Genomic DNA, 25931 nt, shown 5'->3' with positions numbered 1-25931 from the left:
TGGAGTGCAGTGTCACGGTCATGGCTCACTACAGCCTCAAATTCCTGGGCTCGAGCAATCCTCCCGCCTCAGCCTCCCGAGTAGCTGGGTCTACAAGCACATGCTACCACACCTGGGTATTTTTTTTATTTTTTGTAGAGATGGGGGGTCTCCCTGTGTTGCCCAGACTGGTCTTGAACTCCTGGGCTTGGCCTCCCAGAGTGCTGGGATTAATAAGTGTGAGCCCCTGTGTTTGGGGTCTTGAACTCCTGGGCTTGGCCTCCCAAAGTGCTGGGATTGACAGGCGTGAGCCCCTGCGTCTGGCAGCATTGGTTTTGCTGCATGATTGCAGTTCCCTTGACCCGGGCACCTTAGGTAAATACTGTTTCCAGAATCAAATTCTATCTTTTGTTCTAAGGCTCAGATAAGCAATAAATGACATCTGTGTAGCATTTTGTAGCCTGCAAAACACTCTTATCTTGAGACATAACATTTACTTTAATATTTTGCATACAGGTGTATGATTTTGGGAAAGAACCTGATTGAAATCCTGGGCCTCTTCTCTATCATATTTTTATGTAGAAATGAGACAGGAAGGGACAGGCTTGGCAAAGTAAGAGAGTGAAGAAAACCTAGAATAGGTTTTCCAGCCATCAGCTTTCCTCGTAGTAGAAATGTCCATTTCTCCAGGGTGTTTTTGACAGAAACAGTTCCTATCTTGGAAACTCCCCTTTCCAACATTATAATGTCATTCAATACTTGTAACCCTTTGCTTATTTGCTGCTCCCCTTCCCCCAGGAGAATGCCCACTTCAGCATCTCAGAGTCCTTAATCGCTGCCATCGAGCTAATGAAGTGCAACATGATGAGCCGGTGCCTGGAGGAGGGGGAGGAAGAGGAAGACAGTGACAGAGAGATCCAGGAGCTGAAGCAGAAGATCCGCCTTCGGCGCCAGCAAATCCGCACCAAGAACCTGCTCCCTGTGTACCAGGAGGCTGAGCATGGAAGTCAGTGGAGCCTGTGGACACTATTCCCACATTCTCCCAGCTTCAGCATAAGGCCTGGTGCCTTATGGCTCTTCCTTTGGGATGTTATACCCAAACCAGTGGTTCCTCTGCTGTCAGAAAGACTTTTCTTTTTTTGAGACGGAGTCTCGCTCTGTCGCCCAGGCTGGAGTGCAGTGGCCGGATCTTGGCTCCTTGCAAGCTCCACCTTCCGGGTTTACGCCATTCTCCTGCCTCAGCCTCCCGAGTAGCTGGGACTACAGGCGCCCGCTACCTCGCCCGGCTAGTTTTTTGTATTGTTTAGTAGAGACGGGGTTTCACCGTGTTAGCCAGGATGGTCTCGATCTCCTGACCTCGTGATCCGCCCGTCTCGGCCTCCCAAAGTGCTGGGATTACAGGCTTGAGCCACCGTGCCCGGCCCAGAAAGACATTTCTATATAGTCCTACTTTTTTTTTTTTAAACCATACTAGGAATACTCATCCTAGAGTCGCTCCGTTTCCTACATCAGGAATAGCTCCTTTCCAGACCAGGTGGAGTGGCTCGTGCCTGGAATCCCAGCACTTTGGGAGGCCGAGGCGGGTGGATCACTTGAGGCCAGGAGTTCGAGACTCTCCTGGCAAACATGGTGAAACCCCAGCTCTAAAAATATATATATAAAGGAATAGCTCCCTTCCAAAATAGTTTTCTGGTATCAGGAGACCTAAGCACGCTCGTCCCGGATTTGCTTTCCAGATAGTAGTACCTTCTGTTGCCTTGAAACTTTCTAAAGGGAAAGTTTCCATTTCTCTCTGTTGAAGTCATACCAGGTCCCTTTTCTTGTGACACTGGAAGGACAAGAAGACCTCTTTCTGCCCTGTTTATTCCTTTTTGTTTTTAAACATAACAGGCTTTCGGGTCACCTCCAGCAGCTCCCAGTTCAGCTCACGCGATTCAGCACATCTCTCTGACTCTGGCTCTGCTGATGAGGTTGATGAATTTGAAATCCAAGGTAAGAAGTGACACTTTGTTACAAGGGAACTTTTATTTCCTGTTTCTTTCCATTTAGAATGATAAGCTGCAAAGTTTTTCCTAAGTAGAAGATCTTCATTATGGATTGTTACTAGCTATTGTAAGGGACAGCATTCTGCTAAAAACAAAACCCCTTTACAACTTCAGTAGGAAAGAGCACTGAAAGCAGGTGTTCCAGGCGGAGTGGCTGCTGGCTGGTGTCACCCTGATGCTTCCTCCTCAGTGGTATCTTTCTCTTGGGTTCCCACTCTGACTCCTCCTTTCAGCTTGTAGGGCTGGTCCATGCCACTTGGAATTAGAATCCTATTCTCTTGGGTTCCATAACACAACTGAAATTGTTTCAAAGTGTTCAAAAGAGAAAAGGACAAACAGAATCATTGGGGGCAGGGGGACAAAAAAGGAACAAAATCAGGCCTACAAAGTGAGCCTGAATTTCTGCCCTTGCAGTGCTCAGTTGCTTAGCACAGGCACAGACTCTTGTTGTTGTTGTTGTTGTTGTTGTTGTTGTTGAAGTACCAGCATAGAGGAACAGTGGGGTTCCAGTCTGGGAAGGCAGTTGTGTTAAATCAGGTTAAGGTCCCGTTCCTGCAAGTCATAGATTTCTTCAAGTTCATCAGCAAAACAAACACACACACAAAAACAGTTCAGGGACACACGCTCCTCCCTCATGGGCGAGACCAACAGTGGTTTCCTTACTGCAGTGAATGGTGTCTGTAATTCTCTGTTACAACATTGTGTACGTGGACAGAGGTGAACTGTATCTATAATTCTCCATTATAACATTATAATGTGATGACAGATAGATCTCGTGTTGTGTGAGGCTTTGATTTCCTGTTTACACAATCTAGAGAACCCATTCGCCTGCACAGGCCTCCGGATGGAGGAACCACACGTTTGTTCCCTGTTCAGAAACTCTGTTTTTCCACAAATTTTCCAGGTATTCAGGAAGTCTTCCTTCTATGTTCTCCTTAATGTCTCTGATTTCTATTTATGACAACAATAGGTACTCATTAAAACTCCTTTTGTTTGGTTGGTTGGTTGGTTGTTTGTATGTGATCCTCCAACTCCTCTCCAATTCTCCACCATCGGCTGGGTGACTTACAATTTGGTTCTGACACTAACTCGCTGGAGTCAGCACAGATCCTGCAGGCTACAGTCCTGTGAGATTACTTCTGCTTCAGATGCCAGACACAGGTCACCAAGCTACCTGCCCTTCTGCTTGTAGGCTGACTACAAATTCACAGTTCCCATGACCCCTTTTCCCCAGGTGGGATAATTTGCTTGAATGACACCCAGAACTTGGGAAAGCTTAGGATTATAGCCTGTTGTAAAGGATGCAAACGAGCAGCCACATGAAGAAGTACGTAGGGCCTAGGAAGAGATCACGAGCACAGGAACTCCTCCTGTCCCCATGGTGTCTGGGGGCACCACCCTCCCAGGTGCATTGATGTGTTCGCCAACCAGGAAGCCTGGACATCATTGTTCCAAGTTTTTATTGACGTTTCATTATATAGGCACCATTGATTAAGTCACCAGCCATTGGTGATTGAACTCAGTCTTCAGTCCCTCTCCCCTCGCTGGACCTGATGGGGGAGTAAAAGTTCCAGCCCTCTCATGACGTGGTTGGTTCTTTTGATAGCCCCCACTGGTGAAGCTGTCTGTCTAGGGGCCTGCCAGGAGTCTCCTCATTAGCATAAACTCAGGTATGATTGAAAGGGGCTTCTTTTGAATAATAAAATATATTACTACAATTCAAGAAATTCCAAGAATTTTAGGAATTCTCACCAGGAACTGGAGACAGAGACCAAGTATCTATTTTCTGTTATACCACAGTCTGTGATTGACTTCATCTCCTAATTAAAAAAAGAAAGAGGGTCTGACCTCGCTCCCAGGATCCGCAGCCGGAATTTCAGGAGGAGAATGGTGAGGTAAATTCAGATCAGTCCACGTGACAACCACATCTGTGTCCCGCAGCACAGCAGGGATCCGGGAGGCTGTGCAGTCTGTAAGGAGCCTCTCGACAGACAGGCCCAAAGCCACTCCTGTTAGAAACTGTTGCTGCCGTTGTGGACCCTGAGGAGATGTTCAATCAACTAATTCTCTAGTCGATTCACAACAGAAATCCTTAAAGGAAAAGACCTTAGGCCAGGGCTTTCCAACCCGTGGGCCAGACCATTCTTTGCCATGAGGGATTGGGCTGTGGACTGTACGATGTTTAGCATCATTCTTCGCCTCTACCCACTAGAGGCTGGTGGCGACCCCTGCCCAGTATCGAGACAATCAGAAATGCCTCCGTCATTGCCTGAGTCACCGTGGCTGAGAACCACTGCCGTGGGAGGTCCTTGAGGCTGGGCATGGCATAGGAAGTAGCAGTAACTCTCCTCCAAGCTAGAGTGAGCACCTACCCAAGGATGTCAGTTCCTAAACGCCATTTCATGTCTGGGAGCAAATGGCAAGTTTTGATTCCAGGAACACATGGTATAGAATATTAGTTTATTTCTTGCTGGAATACTAAAGGGCCCCCTTTTGTCGTCATTATTACACAGATGGTAGTGAAGGATCTAACCTGACTCACATATCAAAGAACGGACTGTCAGTGTCACTGGCCTCGATGTTCTCAGGTAGCCGACCTTGCAAGCGTGGATGTGCTCATAGACGCATGTGTGTGAATGTTGCACCAGCTTTTTCGTATATACTTAATCACGTGATAACTGTGAGGGTTACGAGGACTCGGGGGGCTGGAGAACTAGTTGGAAGAAACTGGAGCTAAGCCAGAACACCAAGCCAGGAACAATTCAGATACTCACCAATTCATCCTCATGTGACCCCAACAATCTTCCTCATCAAGTTTGTCCTTGGTGATCCTTCCCTACGGTGATTAATTTAGATTTAGTGGCCATTGTGACTGATGGAGGTAGTGGACGGTTTAGAAAGGAATAGTTAGATGAAGAATTTTAGTTCAGACCTATCCTAAGCTCCTGCCACACATTCAGGCAGCAGAAGTAGGATAGAGTGGTATGAAGCTTAGTGTCTCTTTAGAATTTTGAATTTGCAGAGCCAGTGTTTAGAAAGCCATCTCTTCTGGGTACTTTGTGTACAAGTAGGATTTACTGCAGTAGATGTTTGTTCTTGTTTTGTGATCCAAACAAGTAGGTTTCCTGTAGGTGAGGTTAATGGAAAGAAAATAGTAGTTTTCTGCTCAGAATGACTTTAAAACACAAAAACAACAACAAAACTCAGAACTTTTGTATTTTTTTTGAGACGGAGTTTGGCTCTTGTTGCCCAGGCTGGAGCACAATGGCACCATCTCAGCTCACTGCAACCTCCGCCTTCCATTTTCAAGCAATTCTCCTGCCTCAGCCGCCAGAGTGGCTGGGACTACAGGCAGCTGCCACCACGCCCGGCTAATTTTTGTATTTTTAGTAGAGACAGGGTTTCATCATGTTGGCCAGGCTGGTCTCAAACTCCTGACCTCGTGATCTGCCCACCTCGGCCTCCCAACATGCTGGGGTTACAGGAGTGAGCCACCACACGTGGCCCAGAACTTTTTATTAAAACTGTTAATATTGTTGGGCACTAGGAATTTGAAATAATTATGTGAGATTAGATCAAGATGTAGAGCAATAAAGACAAATATTACAGGAGCTCCCATTTTCTCACTCATGTGGAAGCTAAAAAAGTTGATCTCATGGAGGTGGAGAAGAGAGTGGTAGTTACAAAGGCTGGGGAGGAGGTGGGTTGGGGCATAAGGAGAGGTTGGTTAGTGGGTTCAACCACACAGTTAGAAGGAGTAAGTTCTAATGTTCAGTAGCACAGTAGTGTGGCTGTGGCTGACACATTGTATATTTCAGAATAGTCAGAAGAGATCTGAAGTGTTCCCAACACAAAGAAATGATAAATGTTCAATCAGTGAATATTCTGAATACCCTGATTTGACCATTACACGTTGTATGCATAAAATATCACACGTGCCCTGTCAATATGTACAAATATTATGGTATCAACTTAATGTTTTTAAGATTAGAGAAATAAAAGTAATTAGGCTGCTTTTTTTTCCTACTCCTAAACGACTGTCATTGATTCTCATGAGTCCTCCCTGCCTGAGAAGGAGTCGTCCTGACTCCCTTTCTTCATTGATCTAACATGAGTCTTCCCTGCCTGAGGAGGAGTTCTCCTGACTCCCTTTCTAACTGGTTTCCGGGGCGTTTAGTCCCAGTCCTTTGTGGGGGCACATGTTGAGTGTCAGCCACTTCTCCCTCAGAGCGTGTCCAATCTGCTCTCACCACCAGGCAGGCCTTGATTCGGTCTTTCTAGCATCCTTCTTTCCCCATTTTGGGGGCTTTAAAAAATGTGTATACACATGACAGGTTTTACATTAAGAATGTGAAATCTTTTTCTTTTTCTTTTTCTTTTTCTTTTTTTGAGACAGAGTCTCGCTCTGTCGCCCAGGCTGGAGTGCAGTGGCGCAATCTCGGCTCACTGCAAGCTCCGCCGCCCGGGTTCACGCCATTCTCCTGCCTCAGCCTCCCGAGTAGCTGGGACTACTGGTGCCCACCACCTCACCCGGCTAATTTTTTGTATATTTAGTAGAGACGGGGTTTCACCATGTTAGCCAGGATGGTCTCGATCTTCTGACCTCATGATCTGCCCGCCTCGGCCTCCCAAAGTGCTGGGATTACAGGTGTGAGCCACCACTCCCGGCCGTGAAATGTTTTTCAATTAAAAAGCTGCTTTTTAGGCTGAGTGTAGTGGCTGCTTATGTTGGTAATCCCAGCATGCTGGGAGGCTTGAGGTAGGAGGATTGCTTGAGGCCAGGAGTTGGAGACCAGCCTGAGAAACATAGTGAGATCCCATCTCTACAAAAAAAAATATTTCAGAATTAGCTGTGTGTGGTGGTGCATGCCTGTAGCCCCAGAGCTCTGGAGGCTGAGGTGGGAGGATTGCTTCGTCTGGGGAGGTCGAGGCTACAGTGAGCCATGATCATGCCACTGCACTTCATCCTGGGTGACAGAGCAAGACCCTGTCTCAAAAAAGAAAAAAGTCACCCACTTCAAGTGTACAACTCAACGATTTTTGGTAAATTTACCAAGTTGTGCAGCCATCACCGTAATCCAACTTGAGGACATTTTCATCACCCCAGTAGTATCCCTTGGGTCACTTTACGGTGACTTCCTGTCCCCACTTCCAGCCCCACTCAGCTGCTCGTCTTTCTGTCTCTGTAGATTTGCCTTTTCTGGACACTTGGTATAAATGGAATTATCTGATATGTGATGCGTCATCTTTTGTGTCTGTCTTCTTTCACGTCATCTGCTTCTGCTGATGGTGTCTGCCAAGTTGGGTTCGATATCTTTCATAAGCTCCCAATATCAGACAGTCTTTTCAGCTTCTTTGGATTTAGAGTTTTGTTGTTGTTATTTTTTTCCCCCATCTCCACCTTCTTGTATTATAGCTGCATCAGTGTTTCTTTATCTTCCTTTGTAGATTCTTCCAGAGTTTTCATGTTCTGCGGAGATGTATCTAGTCAGCGTCCAATCAGGAGACAGAAACTACACAGTAATTTGAATAGGGAAAGTTTAGTAAAAAGAATGATTAACTATAATGTGGGAATCATGGAGTGGGAAACTGGCTCATGAGGAGTAAAGAAGACTCTCATGAGTACACAGGAGAAACCGGGCGCGGTGGCTCCCACCTGTGAGCCCAGCACTTTGGGAGGCCGAGGTGGGCAGATCACGAGGTCAGGAGATCGAGACCAGCCTGGTCAACGCGGGTGAAACACGAGTATGTCCAAACACATGCACCAGCTGCATGGTGGCACATTCGCAATCCCAGCCACTCGGGAGGCCGAGGCAGGAGAATCTCGTTTGAACTCCGAGAGGTGGAGGCTGCAGTGATTAAGATCATGCCACCGCACCCAGCCCAAGATAAGAGGAAACTCACCCCAGGCCGGCCGTGGTCTGCTTCTGTAATCCCAGCACTTTGGGAGGCTGCAGACGGGCTGGATCGTGAGGTCAGGATCACACTGTCCCTGGCCACACGGTGAAACCCCATCTCTACTAAAAAAAATACAAAAACTAGCCGGGCGCAGGTGGGCGCCTCTGTAGTCCCAGCTACCGGGAGGCTGGAGGTGGTGAGAATGGCTGAACCCGGGAGGCAGAGCTTTGCAGTGAGCTGAGATCGGCCACTGCACTCCAGCCTGGGCGAGCAGAGGAGACTCACTAAAAGAAATCCTGGCCTCAAAAAAAAGAGCAAGCGAGGGAGGAGCAGGTGGAGGAGCAGCCACTATCCCCGGGGCTGGGATGGAGCATCTGGTGGGAATAGATGTAAAGGAGTATTACATCCCCAAGGCTGAGATCCAGACCTCCTGGCTCACTGGATTGTGGGGTTCCCTGAAGCCCAGAGCTGCCCTGAGCTGGTGCGGGGTTCCCTGAAACCCAGAGCTGCCCTGAGCTGGTGCGGGGTTCCCTGAAGCCCAGAGCTGCCCTGAGCTGGTGCCGGGTTCCCTGAAGCCCAGAGCTGCCCTGAGCTGGTGCGGGGTTCCCTGAAGCCCAGAGCTGCCCTGAGCTGGTGCCAGGGGACGCTCTCCATGGGGAGGTGGCATGCCAACAACTGTCACCGGGAAACTGTTCTCTGGGGTGCTGAGGGAGGATGCCCATGAGAGGTGCTGTCTCAGAACCCAAGGGTACTGGTGAAAGCGCTTCGTGGGAAGGTGGTAGGCCAGTGGCACTCACTGTAAAGCTCTCCAGGGAAGCTCTCCTGGTGGGTGCTGAGGGGGCTGTTTATGAGGGCATCACTCGTGGTACTCTGCTGCAAAGCTGCCCAAGGTGTGCCTCCCCCGGAGTCAGCCTAGAGAAGCAACCAGAACCAGCCAGAGAAACCCCTTCTGCCCCCAGCACCCTCCACTGCAAAACTTCACATCATGTCAGCTGGCAAAGGAGAAATGTTTCTGTGTCCAGCTCCATTACTGCAGAGCAGGCAAAAACAAGGGCAGATTTGGAGTCGAAAGGCAGTAAATTGAGAGCTGGCATAGTAGGTAAACAGGAAAGTTCATGGCTGTATTTTCTGACAAGTTTCAAAATTATATCCAATTGAAGGTAATCGGTTGCTTCTCCCCCATCCATTTTTAAATTAAATTTTTTCTCTTTATGAAACAAGAATGCTTTGGGTTCTCCATTTTGAAATGTTTCCTTTTGAGGCAGCAATTACAGAAAATTTGTTGGATTTGGACTCCCAGATATGTTGGGTATGACCTTATCTTCTAGAAAGAAAGCAGGATGGAAACCAACGTCAAACTGGCCAGTACATTCTGAAGTTGACTCTTCTTGTGACTCACTTATTTTGTTTAAAATTTGTGTAGTTGGCCGGGCGCGGTGGCTCACGCCCATAATCCCAGCACTTTGGGAGGCCGAGACGGGCGGATCACGAGATCAGGAGATCGAGACCATCCTGGCTAACACGGTGAAACCCCGTCTCTACTAGAAATACAAAAATTAGCCAGGCGTGGTGGCGGCGCCCGTAGTCCCAGCTACATGGGAGGCTGAGGCAGGAGAATGGCGTGAACCCGGGAGGCGGAGTTTGCAGTGGGTGGAGATCACACCACTGCACTCCAGCCTGGGTGACAGAGCGAGACTCTGTCTCGAAAAAAAAAAAAAAAATTTGCGTAGTTTGCTAAGGTACCAAGGTTTTAGCCAGCTCTTCTCTGATCATTCAATACCAGTGTCTGGACACGCAGCAAATTCTTCTCCTTATAACTTGTCATTGTTTTTGTTATTTATTTTTATATTTTTAAACTTTTTTCTGTCAGTAAATAATGGCCTTATTCTATTAAGTTGGTGCAAAAGTAATGGCAAAAATTGCGATTACTCAACCTAACATCTATGCATCAGAAGCACCTGAAATCATTCTCTTGCAATAACAATACTTGTTTTTGTACCAAAAAAATCAATAAAAAGTTTCAGAATTATGTTAAATTCCACTTGGATGGTGAGAGTCTCGGACCTGCTCCGTAAGTGCTCTCACTTGGGACACGTTGAGTCCATCCAGATGGGTAGCTCCCCCTCTCTTCACTCCTCAATTCGCTGGCTTAGACTCGGTCTGCTTTTATCCAGATCTTCAACTAGGGGTTCACCCACATCAACTTAGTGGTCTGCTTGAGCTGACGAGAGAGTGATAAGGCTGCAGCGCGGGCCCAGGACCCACAGAGCTGCGTGGTCCTTGGCTGGGGCCGGGTGTCATGCCCCCTTTGATGGAGTGTGCTGCTCTCCCTCCACTCCAGGCTCAGAGCCTGGCCTCCGAAGCTGGGCGGCCCCTCCACACTCTTGGTGTATTCATGATTGGCAGGGAAGGGGAAGTCCCTGCATGTACCTCCGACCTCACTTTACCTCTAGTCAAAGAGAGGAAGAAGCATGTTACAGTGTGACTCAGTTGTATTTTCTAAAGAGAGAATGATTTTTTTCTCTCAAAAAAAGTTTCTTCTTTGTGAGGATGAAGAACTGCTAAATAGTTTTATGAAGGCAGTGGTTTCCTTAGAAACTTTGAATTATCACTGTCTGTTCTTTCTGGCATGTAGTATTTTCTTTAATAGCCTGGCACTAAAATAAGAAAATTGGTTAGCTCCTTCCTGAGGGATAGCTAAGTTTTTTTTTTTTCTTCTTTTGTGTGACTCCCAAACAGGATGGAATTTGAAATAGCTGTTAATTGCTTTTAGCCAATTAATCATTTATTCAGAAAATATTTTCTGAAAACTTTTATGTACAAAACACTCTGAGGGCTACTAGTGCAAGGCAAGACTTAACGTACAACCCAAGGCAGTGTAAGTGTTACCCAAATACATGTCACAAACCAAACAGTCTGTGAAGGTCTGGCCTACTGTTGCCTCTACTGTTTTTCTTTTCTCTACCAGCACTAGCTAGAAATAAGACAACTAGCAGTGCACTGGGATCTGGATTTTGGTGGCGCAGATTCAGCCAGAAAACACGGTATACTTGAACATCTTTGTTGTTAAGTAGGCTGTGTTAATTACCAGCAAAAACGTGTTGATGTCTTGTCCTGTGCTTAGAGAACATGTGAAAACTTCTGTTACTTCTGTTATCTTACTCATATATGTAGCTTTGAAGACATTAGTTTGTCAGCAATATTATTTGAGTATATGCTTGTATATGAGCCCTGTGTTAAGTATTTTAGAGCCAAGGGAAGAAGGAGACACAATCTTATTTCCTAATAGGGTGATTTTATAATCTAGTTGTCCAGACAAAAATCTGCATACAGAGGAAACGTGAGGAACAGTAGAGCTACTCATGGCCCAGTGCACAGTGATGCCATACAAGATTCATGTCCTGAGTGCTCAGAGTAGATTGGTCATTGTGTAGGCTTAATTAGGAAAGAAAGGTCTTTTCACTGGGCAGTGAAGGACGTGAGAGAGAGTATTTCTCAGAACAGTCTTGTTTTCATGACTTGGGTAGGTTGTGTCTGCCTTGCTTGAACATAACTGCTGTGTTTCGCATTCCCCTCCATCAAAAGTATTTGGGTAGACGAGGTCTCTGAGGTCTCTGGAGGTTCAGGCATTCGTTATTAGAAATCCTCTTCTAAATCCTTTGTCAGAAATACGCTATGGAAGGTCTGCCACAGTTTCCTGTATAATTATGCCTCAGAGATCATGTTGACCATCTTTGTCAGAATGTGTCGGTAACCAGGCATCTCCAAAGAGTTGCAAAGCTATAGAGAAGTTCCTTTTCCTCCATGAAGCTTTTCTAAGGATATAGAAGACTCCAACATTCAGGGGTAAAATGGCAGCAGTGATGAGATGTTAGCAGCAAAGTTCCAAACACTTGTAACATTCGGGGTGATGGCAACAGTGGTGAAGTGTTAGAAGCCAAGTTCCAATGTCACATGTATTTCATGAGAACCTCTGTGATCCAAGTTACGTGTTAGGCACTGAATGTTATATATCTAAGAGCCAGACAGAGTTACTGCCTAAGGGAGCTTATCATTCAAGAAAGGTTAAGATGTGGAGAATGAGGGAGCGATTTGAGTCCTTGTTTTGTGTCTGTGCACGTGAGGGGTTGTGTCTGTGAACCTCATTCACCGTTTCACACCAAAGCTGAGTCTGTCGTTCTGCCTGGGTTTGTAACACTTTTCACCTTCTCAGTGCTGTGCATAATGTTACTAATTCAGCCTGGTTTTGACTTGGATAGAGGCAAGTTATAACCTGTGTGTAGAGCTTCACCTGCTCCTTTATCCTGCGTAGAATGTGGCACCTGGCTGTTACCCTGAGTGCTTAGCTGGCAGCACCGCGTTGTGGATTCCACGATCCCTCACCCACCCCTTTCCATTGCGCTCCCCTTATCTCTGGTTTCCATGTAGATGCTGACATCAGAAGGAACACAGCCTCAAGCAGCAGATCCTTCGTTTCCTCCCAGTCCTTGTGAGTACTTTTTTTTTAAAGAAAAAAAAAAAGAAAACCTGAGGATACGTAGAGAAACAAACCCAGTTCTTGGCATATGGCTGGGCAAAGCCATCCAGATGTAAGAGGAGGCAAGGTCAGAGGGAGGGGCTTGCTGATGGCGGCGAGCCCACGAGAAGAAAGCAGAAGCTCTTTGGTCCCAATGGGACGGGCTCTCGTGGAGGCAAAGCTGGAAGTGAGGGATTCCTTCTCTGCTGACTCTCATCATAACCGGAGGCCCCAGAAGGTCTCAAAAGAGAGCAGTGATGATGGTTTTTGGTTATGAAATCAGATTGAACAGATTCCACATCACGGACCCAACCAGGGGAAATAGTAGCTCATTTGGGAGGAAAAATCGCCTTTTAGTCCACAAAGCAATTTTACTCACTTTGTTTTGTAAGCAGGCATTATGATCTCCATTTTGCTGTTAGAGGAGCTGAAGTTAAGAGAAAGGAAGTGACAGAGTCCTTCATTAGCACTGCTGTGTAGTGACAGGAAGTGGGGCTTGAACCACAGTCTTAGGACTGTGAGACCAGCGGACTTTCACTGTCTCCTGTGTGAGGGTGATGAGCAGGCTGGGGTGCTGCGGGTATTCTCCCAGCCCAGAAGTTGCTGTGTGGGGGATGAGATCATGAAGGGAAGCCTCCATCTGCCCGTCCTTTCCCTGTGTTCAGCCGTCCTTGATTCTCCCCTTTCCAGCTCCCACGGCTTCCTGCACTCCACATCTGCTGAGGCGGTGGCCATGGGGCTCCTGAAGCAGTTTGAGGGGATGCAGCTTCCAGCTGCCTCAGAGCTGGAGTGGCTCGTCCCGGAGCACGACGCACCTCAGAAGGTAGGTCTTTGGCTCTTCTTCCTACCCAGGGGCCAGGAGCCTTTGTGACCTTGTTTTCCTTCGTCACACGTCCCCAGTCTGGAATGAGCCTGTGTGTTCCCCGCCTTACTCATGGAAGCCATTTATTACAGTGGCTCAGGTGATAAATGAACAGTGAATGCTTGCTCGCCTTGTCAGAGCGGAGATGACGGCTCCTTCGCCGTCCTTATTCACGTGACTGCTCGCCAGACTCAGTCACGTTTGGTTTCTGACCAGCTCGGAGACGCTGCGCAAAAGCGAATTGCTTGGATTCTTTGCTCTGCACTTGTCTTTAAGGCATGAAACACCCTGGCACGGCAAGGGTCCTGGAATGGGCGCAGGAACAACATGAGCCATGGGCCACTGCCGTGGGAGGCCGTTTCTCTTTGCTTCTTGGAACCCACAGCCCTCACTTCTAGTGCCTTGGCGCCTCCTGGTTGGTTCTGAGGACCAAGGTTACCTGAAGCTCTTATCCTGTGGTGTTCCTGAAATGTCTTTCACTCATGATGCTCTGTCATGGCCGAAAGGGTCCTGCGTTTGTGTGTCCCACACCCATCCGTGTGCGCTTACCCCAACTGTGTTTTCTCCTGCAGCTTCTACCCATCCCTGACTCACTGCCCATCTCACCGGATGACGGGCAGCATGCTGACATCTACAAGCTGCGGATTCGTGTTCGTGGCAACTTGGAGTGGGCGCCCCCCCGGCCTCAGATAATTTTTAATGTTCATCCAGCCCCAACGTGAGTGGCCAGTGTCTGTGCCCTTGGGAGCACAGATCCGTCCTCTGTGGATTGTCAGGGTTTTCGTCTCTCCCACTTGTCTCTGCCTTCAGCTGTCCTTCCCACACGGTTCTCTTCATTTAAAGGCGGAGGAGGAGGGTTGTCCATTTTGTCCTTCGTTTCTTACTCTTGAGTCCCAGAGCTGGCTGGAAACGAGGCGGGTTTTGTTTTGCTGGCATCCCCAACCTGTTGCCTTCCTCCCAGCAGTTTTGTGAGCTTGCTGGTTTTTCTTCTCTATCTAAGATGGATGGATGCTTTTCTCTCCTGTCATTCTTTCCTTTACCATGTGTCATTGCTTACGTTTGTACAGAATGTGTGGTTCATTCCTGGGGAGAGTCACTGCCTAGACCTAAATCCTGTATGGAGTCGGCTCTCCCAGTAGGTTCAATGTTGTCCAACTGAATCCTACGTGAATTCCCCTCTCTTCCCATACTTACCTGGAGCTGTGTGTGTGTGTGCTCAGTCCCTCACACCTCAAAGGCCTCACGCAGCTGCTATCTGCCAATGCCCTGTCCTTATCCTTCCTCAGGAGGAAAATTGCCGTCGCCAAGCAGAATTACCGCTGTGCAGGATGTGGCATCCGGACTGACCCTGGTGAGTGCCTTCCCTTCCCACCACGCTGCCTCCAGAGGCTCTGTACCCTCCCCCACATGTAGGGAGAGGTGGCGTGTCAAAGGCTGTACAGGAGGTGGCAGAAGTAGGGAAGGAGAAAGAAAGGTTCGTAGTAGGCGAGAGTGCTGGCGATCGGAGGGAAATGATTTCTGGGAGCGCATGGCCAGGCCTGTATACTGTGGAAAGTTGGGTAGTTCCAGCCAGCTGGTAAGGCTGGATCTTACCAACTGCGGCTGGTTTTATTTCCTCAGGGCCTCCAAGGTGGGACATTACCCCAGGCTCCACTCTGGATTTCGGCGAGCTCTGGGGAACTCAGACAGAGGTTGCTAGAGGCCATTGGCCGTCCCTTTCCACCCTTTCAAGGGAAGAGCAGAGCCACCTTCCCAGTTTGTAGGTGGGAAAGTTACATCTGGCTTTCTGGCTTTCCGGTTTTTCCAGATTATATCAAGCGACTGCGGTACTGTGAGTACCTGGGCAAGTACTTCTGCCAGTGCTGCCATGAGAATGCACAGATGGTCATCCCAGCCGGCTTCTGCGGAAGTGGGACTTCGGCAAGTACTACGTCAGCAATTTCTCCAAGGACCTGCTCATTAAGATCTGGAATGATCCTCTCTTCAACGTGCTCCAGTCAGATCCATTCAAGACCAGGCACCTCAGGTCTTCCTTCCTCCTCCCGTCCCTGGTCCCTGGTCCCCCCTCCATTCGTCCCCTCCCCATTCCCTGGTCCATTCCCCCCTCCATCCCCTCCCTGATCCACTCCCCTCCCATCCCCCCTCCCCCTCCGTCCGTCCCCTCCCCTCATCTCCTTCCCTCGTCCCTTCCCCTGGTTATACAGGGCTTCCCACAATTACCACACTTCTTGTCATCGCAGTGTCAAAGCTGTAACCGTCTCCATTCATGCCCTCCCTATGTACTTTCTTAATCTCTTCCCATTTCCCAGGTATCTGTCTAGTTGGAGCCTCAAACCTGGCAATGGCAGCTATGAAGCTGTAGATAGCACTCGATGGCAAAAGCGGAATTTCTTCCTTCACTGAAAGCATGAGTGAATGAGGAATAGGGTAGCTAGTGAGAAGCTGGAGTTTCAGAGTGCTCCTCTGCCCCAGTCTGCCTATGTGGCGGCAGACAGACCTGTCGGAGGGGCCTTCCCTGAGCAGAGAGCACTCTGAAGCCAGTTGTCAGAGTGAATTAGAGCGAGTTAGAGCATAGGACAGTCTGCTCTGGCTGCAGCATGCAAGGTTTCTAGACCTCCAGGGTTTAAAGGCCCTGGGCTTCCCGCACTGGATTCCTCTTCTCACATCCCCCTCCCACTCCTGCCCCCACCTCTTTCTTTTCAGCTGCTGCGGGTCCAGCTGTGTCACATGAAGAACATGTTCAAGACTTGTCGACTGGCCAAGGAGTAAGTCCTTTGTGGAGCCAGAGCCCTCTGGCCACGTTGCTGTCTCCGAAAGGGACACATCCCAGCACTCGGCTCTTGTTATGTAACGGAGGAGAGTAGAGAGATTTTGAAGAAATGTAAAGTGGTAAACGAGAGGCCACAGCAGTAACTGTATCTGTGTCCTTCTCTCTGGAGGGGGAATCTGTGGTCATTCCATCCAGGGCAGGCCGCTGCTCGTAGCAGGCTGGATCCCACGCGGACCACTCTGCAGGAGTCTATAGTCACTTCTGCCATCCAGACACCTAGTAGTGTGGAACGGCTGGGGTGGCCTGGAACACTGGGCTGGCCGATCGTTGCCCACCCTTGTTACTTTCTGCAGTTTCTGGATAGGGATCCTTCTACTACGACGTGGCACACGCACTGTTCATTCCCTCCCCTGCCTCCTGTCACTCCCCGTAGGCTTCTGGATTCCTTTGACACAGTCCCGGGCCACCTGACGGAGGACCTCCACCTGTACTCACTGAATGATCTGACGGCGACCAGGAAGGGGGAGCTGGGGCCCCGGCTTGCTGAGCTCACCAGGGCAGGGGCTGCCCATGTGGAGAGATGCATGGTGAGAAGGTCTCACTGTGGCATGCAGCTGAGCCCTTGCTTTTAGGGTTATAGGAAGTGGGGTGGACCTGGGGTTCTGGCCACTTAGCTCGAGGAAGTTGAAGCAGCCAGTCAGCACTGGGAGAGGAACTGGAAAGGACTGCTGTTCCTTAGCCTGGAGAGTAGCCAGAGCACCCCGATCTAAAGAACCTCGAGTGAGGAGAGGAGCTGGTGCTGGCTGTGGCCCTGGGTAGCTCTGGGCAGGACTGAGTAGACTTTCACTAAAGAATTGTCGGCCGGGCACAGTGGCTCAGGCCTGTCATCTCAGCACTTTGGGAGGCTGAGGTGGGTGGGTCACCTGAGGTCAGAAGTTTAAGACCAGCCTGACCAACATGATGAAACCCCATCTCTACTAAAATACAAAAATTAGCTGGGCATGATGGCCTGTAATCCCAGCTACTCGGGAGGCTGAGGCAGGAGAATCGCTTGAACCCAGGAGGCAGAGGTTGCAGTGAGCCAAGAGCACGCCACTGCACTCCAGCCTGGGCGACAAAAGCAAGACTCCATCCCCCACAAGAAAAAGAAAGGAATTGTCATGATGTGAGAGGAGAACTCTGGATTCGAATCTGGAGAGCTTCTACCCTCGGCCTTCGTTTGTTATCCTAATTTGTGTGACATCGTTTTGTATATTTATGTGTTCCACAAACATACATCGTTATTGTGATCTACTCAACATGTAAAAAATGCAGAAATTATACTTTTCGATCTTCCTGTCTTAGACTATGCCCAGTTTATGTTCCTGTGACAGTCCCAGAATTAGAGCTGGGCATAGGTAGGGAACCCTGTGTGTCTGGAAGGAACTGGAAATACTTCACTATAAGCGGACTCCAGGCTGGGTGCTGTATTTGAGGAACAGCCTTGTCTCCACATTTGATCTTAATTGGTTGTGGTTCCTTTTCTGAAATAAATCGCAACCCAGATGGGACTGTCGGCTTAGGAAGCCCTTTGTGGCGCCATTTCCTCCTTTTCCTCTCTTACGGAGAGCCACGCCAGGGGTCAGAGCTTCTGTGGCTAGTGCCTGTCTGATCTCCTGCCTAAAGCTGTGTCTAACCCAGCCCAGCCCTGGCCCTAGTTTAGCTTTCATGCTTCTGAGTCCAGCCCAGGCCTCCTCCCTGTGGGCAGCAGAGCCCTGCAGACCACTCCCGTCCTTGGTGTTCACCCTCCCGTGCCAGTTCCTGATGTGCCGCTCCTCATGTTGCCATCTGTGTTTTTCCTCCCCAGCTCTGCCAAGCCAAGGGCTTCATCTGTGAGTTCTGTCAGAATGAGGATGACATCATCTTTCCCTTTGAGCTCCATAAGTGCCGGACCTGTGAAGGTGAGGGCAGGTGCAGGCGTCGGGCAAGTGAGCCTGAACACAGGGCTCCTTGATTCCCCAGAGCCACCCCTGTTAGCAAGAGTTCGGTGCCACTCAGCACCTCACAGGGCCTCCCCAGGGGACACTGCACCTTGGTGGCGAGAAGGGGCTGTGGCAGCAACGGACCTCTAGCTGGAGATAATACAAATTGTTTTCTTCTCTCTCCCACCTTCCCAACCTGAGCAGAGTGTAAAGCGTGTTACCATAAAGCCTGCTTCAAGTCTGGAAGCTGTCCGCGCTGCGAGCGGCTACAGGCCCGGCGGGAGGCGCTGGCCAGGCAGAGCCTGGAGTCTTACCTGTCGGACTACGAGGAGGAGCCCGCCGAAGCGTTGGCCCTGGAAGCCGCCGTCCTGGAGGTCACCTGAGGAAAGCACGTGAAGCCCCTGTCTGGGCCGGGGCCACACATATTGCAGAACTGAGCCACTCTTTGAAGGACTTGCCCCACCTGGGGCTGCTTCTTTTTTTTAATTATCATTTTTTTTTACTGACTTGTCTGACGTCCATGTGCAGTCAGCCTTTGGTAGGTTGATGGGTCCAGAGTCTGTGGTGACAGGTAATTTGTAAGTTCCAGGTGTTTTCATCAGAACTGACATGTGGGTCCTTCAGTGAAGCTTCTAGTGCCTCTGTCAGGGGAAGAGACAGCAAGACCCAGTTCTTCCAGCGTCTGTGGCCTTCTCCTCTAGAACCAGACCTGGTTTCTTCTCCTCTAGAACCAGACCTGGTTTCTTCTCCTCTAGAACCAGACCTGGTTTCTTCTCCTCTAGAACCAGACCTGGTTTCACCTGCATGTCAAGTATCTTTTCCAATTTTCCTTTGTTTTTGTTCTGGAGCTTCTGAGCCAGGCCTTTCTCAGCCACCTCTCCTCCTGCTGCTGAAACGGTGGCGTTCTCTCGCTCCCTGTCCTGGACTGGGGTCAGACCGTGCCCCGAGGAGAAGCAGCAGAGAATGAGACTACGTCGTGGGCATTTTGTCCGCTTATTTGGGTATTTTGGGGGCCACACAACAATCATGACTATCCTGGACTCCTCAGAGACCTCAGAGAGGCAGCCGTGAATGTCCCTGTGTTGCTGGGATTTCCCGTTTGGAATATTCGAAGTATAGATGATGCCAGAAGCTGACTTTCTTCATCTGCCCTGGTGAGCTTGAAGCAAAGAACAGAACTGATGCTTAGGCCAGGCTCGTCTGCAGCCTTATGCCACAAGCATACGTGAGGCGGCAGCTCTTGCTGAAGGAGCACTTACTCACAGGGGCTGTCGGCCCCTCTTAGGTGTTAAGGTCTCTTTTAGTTAACCTGGCTTTTTGGTGCAGGTATGATCTTTGAAGCTCAGGCAAGTCCCTGATGCCATCCTAAGGTGAGGACAGGAACCCCCACCCACCCTCTTCTCAGTGTGTCCCTGACCACTCTGTCATCTGTTCGATGGTCATTGTGGTTCCCAGTGAAAGTACAACCCAACTCCCTTCTCTCCCCACTTGTGCAGCAGAGCTGCGTCCTTCCCTGGTGTCCGAGTCGCTCTTGCCTTAGCTTCTGTGGTCAAAGTTGGAGAAAAGCTTCCTGCTATTAGTGCTGTTACAGAACTCGCCAGTTTGTGGATGTGAGTGTGAATGTTCTGTGTTCTTGGGATAACAAGAGCCTTTATGCCAATTATGCACTTAACTCTGTGTAGCCTGGTGATGTTTATCTGTTCAGTTGCCCATTTGATAGTGCTGGTTTTAGTGTGCGCCCTGCCCCCCGTTAATGTGTGTGTTGACGGCAAAGTCCTTTCGATAGTGCTGGTTTTAGTGTACTGCCTCCCTCTGTTAATGTGTGTGTTGACGGCGAAGTCCTTGGATGGGACCATGTGTGTGTTTGTGATGTTCCTCAAGTTGATGCACCTTCTAACCTCTGTGAAAACACTGGTCAAAGTGGCTTCCCCAAGAGCGGGCAGCTCTGTGAACTAAAGCCTGCAGCATTTCTGTTCTGGGACTGAATTCTGCCCGTGGGCCCGTCTTCCTGTAGTTGCCTGCTGGTAGGAGAACAATGGGCGTGGGCGCTGTCCCTGGAAGCTGAACAGAAGGGGGCCTGTGGTTGGTGGAAGCTGATGAGAGCCTGAGCTGGCGGTAAGAAGGAATCTCCCAGGGAGGTGGGAGAGGCCTTAAGGTGATGGCCAGGGCTGAGGCTCCACCAGCACGAGAGGGAACGTGTGGGAACCGGCCCCTGCTCTTGGTTCCTCTGCCTCAGAGTTGGGATCTGAAAGCCACGCTGGGCTACAAGACCCTGGAGCTGTTCTCCCTTCTGTTCACAGTGAGGCTCTAAAGGCCAAGGCCGCAGTTTTGAAGGGCTGACTGGAAGGCCCGGGCCCTTCAGGGAGCTTCACGGAACTCAGGTTTCAATAGGGGTTCGGTCCCAGGTCCAGACCCAGGGGTTTATAAAAATGGTGAGCTCCCCTTCCAGGTTTGGTTTAAATTACACATCCAGGCCAGGCATGGTGGCTCACGCCTGTAATCCCAGCACTTTGGGAGGCCGAGGCGGGTAGATCTTAAGGTCAGAAGTTTGAGACCAGCCTGGCCAATGTGGTGAAACCCCGTCTCTTCCAAAAATACAAAAATTCACCAGGCATGGTGGCGGGCACCTGTAATCCCAGCTACTTGGGAGGCTGAGGCAGGAGAATCGCTTGAACCCAGGAGGTGGAGGTTGCAGTGAGCCGAGATCGCACCACTGCACTCCAGCCTGGGTGACAGAGCGAGACTCCGTCTCAAAACGAAAATAAAAAAGTGACACATCCAGCTCCCTCTCCAGGTCGTTGGAGATGTGCTCTCTTGTCCCGCCTGTTTCTCATCAGCACAGGATCAAAGGATGAAAATGCTGACAGCTTCTGAAGCCGAACTCAACAGTCTCACAGGCTCCTGACTTGTCACTTACTTTTCTCCATCTCCCTCAACTGCACCCCATCCCTTTAGATCGTGCGTGTTTTAGTGACTCTGACACGCTGCTGCCATCACCGTCCAAATACCCATTTATTTATTTATTCAAGAGGGAGAAAGCGGGTAGAGGATGGGATGTTTTGGAAGCACTTTGCAACTTGTCAGTATCTGAAAATCCCCTGCTGTTGCGGGGAGAAGCTTTGAATGCACTGAAGAGAATTCCTTCTAAACAAAGGTGAGGGTAGTGTTCTTTCTCTAAGTAAAGGGAAAGAAAAAAACGTAGGTTGCTTACCAGGTGGAGACAAGATTCAAGACATAGCAGAAAAGTGGAAGACAAATATCTTCCACTTAAATGAGGCTGTTTTGACGTTCTCTGCCAAGGATTTAGAGCTCTTGTTGAATTACCATAGAAGAAGCGCGAGTCTCAGTAGAGATGTTCTGTGTGTGCAGCCTGTGCTCTGAACTGGCTTTCCACCTGCCGTGGTTCTTGCACAGTCTGGCAGTTCATTGTCATCTTTAATAAACTAAGGAAATGAAATTCTGTCTTTGGTTAGCCTTCCTTGACTGTCAAGAAATGGCATTGTGTCCACTGTACAGCAGGTATATCTGAACATTGAGAAGGTTTCCTTTACAACGTAAAGCAAATGGGACCACACACATCAAGGAAAGTGGGGTGGAGTGGCTGCGTCACTAACTTGCCAACCGACCGTGTCTAACGAACCAGCATAAATACTCTGTATTTCCCGTGTCATCTCCAAGCCGCATGTGCTAAAACCAGCATAAATACCGTATTGTCCTAGTTGTCATCTCCAAGCCTCGTGTGTAAAACTCTGCATAAATACCGTATTTGCCTTAGATGCTTCAGTCTCCAAGCTTCATGTGTCTAAAACCTAGCATAAATACTCGTACTCTTGGCCCACTGTCATCTCCAACTCTAGCATGTCTAAAACTCAGCATAAACATTTGCCCTTAAATGTCCCCTTGTCATCTCCAACCAGCATGTCTAAAACCAGCATAAACATCATTTTCCCATGTCATCTCCAACCAGCGTGTCTAAAACCAGCATAAATACTGTATTTCCCTTGTCATTTCCAAGCCAGCGTGTCTAAACCCAGCATAAATACCATATTTCCCGTGTCATCTCCAACCAGCGTGTCTAAAACCAGCATAAATACCGTATTTCCCGTGTCATCTCCAAGCCTGCGTGTCTAAAACCAGCATAAATACCGTATTTCCCGTGTCATCTCCAACCAGTGTGTCTAAAACCAGCATAAATATCATATTTCCCAAAACCTAACCATTAGTCACCCAGGTTTGAAAATTGTCTTCAACTTCCTCTGTAAGTGGCACACTGAGCTCGTCACATATTGTCTCCTTCCTACTCCCTGTCATCAAGTTCTGTTGATGTTTTTCCCAAAAATAAATCTCTCATTACTTTTCTGCCACTAGCACACAAATTCAGCTGTTCTTCATCATACATTATTTTCCTCCCTGCTCCTCAGTGGAACAAGAATGACGAGAAGCACCTTGTGGGATGAGGGGCCGGGCACGTTGGCTCACGACTGTCATCCAGCACTTTGAGGGGCCGGGCGTAGTGGCCCATGCCTGTCATCCAGCACTTTGGGGAGACCAAGGCAGGCGGATCACCTGAGGTCGGGAATTCGAGACCAGCCTGGCTAACATGACAAAACCTCATCTCTACAAAAATACAAAAATTAGCCAAGCATGGTGGCGTGTGCTTGTAATCCCAGCTACTCGGGAGGCTGAATCATGAGAATCGCTTGAACCTGGAAGGCGAGGGCTGTAGTGAGCCAAGACCCTGCCTCAAAAAAAAAAAAGCAGCATACTGTGGCATGAGGGGCGGGATTGTGACCTGCCTCTGCCTCCCCTGTTAGTGCTCACCAAGTCTCTGCAGTGGTGAGCGTGTCCTCATCTCCCGTCTTCTCCCTCAGCTACTTTGTCTGCAATTGCTCCTGTTGTGTTTGTCCAGCAGTCATCATCAGAGGACACATATCCCAAATGTCCTTCAGTCACTTTATTATTAAACTGCCAGCTCTTTCCTTGCCAGGGACTAAACCAGGAGATAAGATGGTATTTATATGTTGTAAACACACACTACATATTTAAAAATCTTCATATTTACAATTTAAACTGAGAGGAGAATGAAAAAGCCATGTGAAAGACTGCTGAAGTTGATAAAATGTTCAAATGTTTTTCAACTAGAGATAGGAAAATAGCTTACAATACAAAACCTTTACTTTGTTCTAAGGCCCTTTGTTCACTGTTACAAACTGGTGTAGTTCACAGGAAGCCAAAACTTGATTTCCAGTAAGTTCCCAAACTTCTGTTCCCAACATTTAACTTAGATTTTAGATGATCATATTCCAAGATTGAAAAGACTGTTAAAGAGGAAAACAAGGACCACTGACTCACAATGGCAGCCCAGCATTTACTTACTCATTCAATCATCTGTCAATCCCAAACATCTATAGATGCCTCTGTGTTCCAGACACCATGCCAGAGCTGAGAGTACAGAGAAGCACAGAATATTGTTTAAAGATGTTTACTGGAGCATAATTTATAAGGGTAAACAGTTAATGGAAAATATAAAAAATAAATGCAACCATCAAAATTACAGTTATAAAAATTGTGATAGTAAGCCACGCATGGTGGCTTATGTCTGTAATCCCAGCACTTTGGGAGGCCGAGGCGGGTGGATCATGAAGTCAAGAGGTTGAGACCATCCTGGCTAACATGGTGAAACCCTGTCTCTACTAAAAATACAAAAGCTAGCTGAGCATGGTGGCGGGTGCCTGTAATCCCAGCTACTCGGGAGGTTGAGACAGGAGAATTGCTTGAACCCGGGAGGCAGAGGTTGCAGTGAGCCGAGATCGCACCACTGCACTCCAGCCTGGGCAACAGAGCGAGACTCTGGCTCAAACAAAAAAATAAATTATGATAGTAACATGGGGAAAAAGTCTTGTAACACAACGTTATGTGAGAAAAAGTTAGAAAAAATGTATGTCAAATATATATTTATTAGTCCATACTTACATAAATAAATGACTGAATAAATAAATTCTCACAGAAGAATTCTAAACAAAATATATAACTTCTCCCAGGAGGTAGAGTTTAATTCCTTCTCCCATTGAGGGCAGACTGGAATTAGTGATTCACTTTTTAATAAAAGGATATAGAAAGAGGAAAATAGCAACTTTACAGTAGAGAGAGCTAACACAACCTTAACCAAGTAATCAAGGTTAACATCACCAAAGATGTCATTGGATGTCATGTACCTACTGATACAATGAAAGGAGTACGTCTTCCCTGACATTCTTTCAGAAACCCATAACCTTAGTGTAATCATGAGAAAAACAACAAACAACATAAACAAATGAGCAAACTTCGAGGAACTTTCTACAAAACACTTGACCATACTCAAAATTGCCAAGGTCATGAAAACAAGGAAAGAGAGAGGCCGTCACAGGTGAGAGGAAACTAAGCAGATACGATGGCTGAATGCCATGTGGGATCCCAAAATGGAGACAGGACATTAGTGAAAAAACTGGCAAAATCTGAATACAATTTGGAGTTTAAAGTAACGTACCAATGTTGGTTCGTTAGTTTTGGGAAATGTCCAGTACTGCAGTAATGTAAGATGGGTTAACATTAGGGAGAGCTGAAATCGGGTGAGGGCTATGTGACAAATCGTGTACTATCTTTGCAACTTTACTGCAGATCTAAAATTATTCCAGATTAAGAAGTTTACATCTATAAAAAGCATATGTACATCATAATTACAGTTATGCAAAAATATGATTGTAAAAAATACATAAGGAAAACAAATACATAAAAATAAGTGTGGTTCTGTTAGAATGGTGGGAGTGTGGAATACTTTTTCCCCTTATCTGCTTACTAAATTAGCTGTAAATGACTCATTTTCCATAAATTAAAGAGTTAATTTTAGAGGTGTTTTGAGAAAAAATTCTTTTCCTTGAAATACAGAGGGAATGTACAAAAGTATATCTGAATTGAAGGGTAGTCAAGACAAAGCCTGCTTTAAAATATCCCTGAGACGTCCTTCTGCACAAGGTAAGCTGACCCGTGTTGACCCAGAAAATATCCGTTGTTCCTGCCTTTCCAATCCCCTCAGCCTCACCCCAGTTCTGCTACAAATGGGTGCCTCTGTCAGCCCCGCTGCCCCGAGAGCACACAGGGAGAGGGCACCTGAGAATGTATGCAAACCCTGAAAATCCAGGCTTCGAGACCTCGGTTTTTGTCCTTGATCTTTTGTAGGATTCTCAGCATCACCTTAGTCCTGGAGGAACTCTGGCTTCCAAGGTAGGCTCATACTCATCAGGGTCTCTGGGAAGGCTGGGGCAGGAGTGAGGGTAGGAGGCAGAGGGCTCATAGGACTTAAGAAAAGCTTTCTTGAAGGTCAGGTTTTAGAGTGGAAGGTTCAAGCAACGGCCACCTGAACACTTTTGCAGAAGGTTCCCAGACTCTTCCAAACACTACAAACAGCACTAACAGACTGGCCTGGAGCTCCCGCCATAAGCACCTGTAAACAGAGTCACCCCTTCAGTAGCGTGTACTGGCCCTCGCTACCCTTCTTCAGACCCAAGTACAAGTAAAGTCTTACAACTGAAAAGGCGGAGGTGACCGGCCAAACAGAAATATTTACCTAGCCTGCATTCTTTCCACTATGTGCCCAGTGAACTCACGAGTCTCAGAGAACAGAGTAAACCCTCTCTTCACTCCTTACGTAACATTTTTCCCCAGAAACACTTTATCAGAAACTTTTTTTTTTTTTTAAACGGAGTCTCGCTTTGTCACCCAGGCTGGAGTGCAGTGGAGCGATCTTGGCTCACTGCAGCCTCCACCTCCGGGTTCAAGCGATTCTCATGCCTCACCTTCCTGAGTAGCTGGGACCACAGGTGCACGCCATCACACCTGGCTAATTTTTGTATTTCTAGTAGAG

General features: G+C 48.2%; 1 protein-coding gene across 1 annotated transcript in view; it reads left to right on the top strand.

Annotated features, from left to right (window-relative positions):
• The window catches only part of RUBCN (rubicon autophagy regulator), a 58520-nt gene extending 37032 nt beyond the window's left edge, over positions 1–21488 (top strand). The window contains 14 exon segments of the mRNA XM_031663968.1: positions 778–985; positions 1870–1971; positions 4538–4612; positions 12351–12411; positions 13129–13261; positions 13873–14018; positions 14587–14651; positions 15108–15185; positions 15188–15326; positions 15851–15869; positions 16004–16065; positions 16504–16657; positions 17917–18010; positions 18236–21488. Of these exon segments, the coding sequence (XP_031519828.1) occupies positions 778–985; positions 1870–1971; positions 4538–4612; positions 12351–12411; positions 13129–13261; positions 13873–14018; positions 14587–14651; positions 15108–15185; positions 15188–15326; positions 15851–15869; positions 16004–16065; positions 16504–16657; positions 17917–18010; positions 18236–18414 (1515 nt within the window). The 3' untranslated portion in view covers positions 18415–21488.
• The last annotated feature ends 4443 nt before the right edge of the window (positions 21489–25931 follow it).

This window comes from Papio anubis, chromosome 2 (genome assembly GCF_008728515.1).
Source record: "Papio anubis isolate 15944 chromosome 2, Panubis1.0, whole genome shotgun sequence".
Lineage (NCBI taxonomy): Eukaryota > Metazoa > Chordata > Mammalia > Primates > Cercopithecidae > Papio > Papio anubis.
The sequence above is the reverse complement of the archived record's forward strand: the minus strand, read 5'-3'. Positions and strand labels throughout refer to the sequence as shown.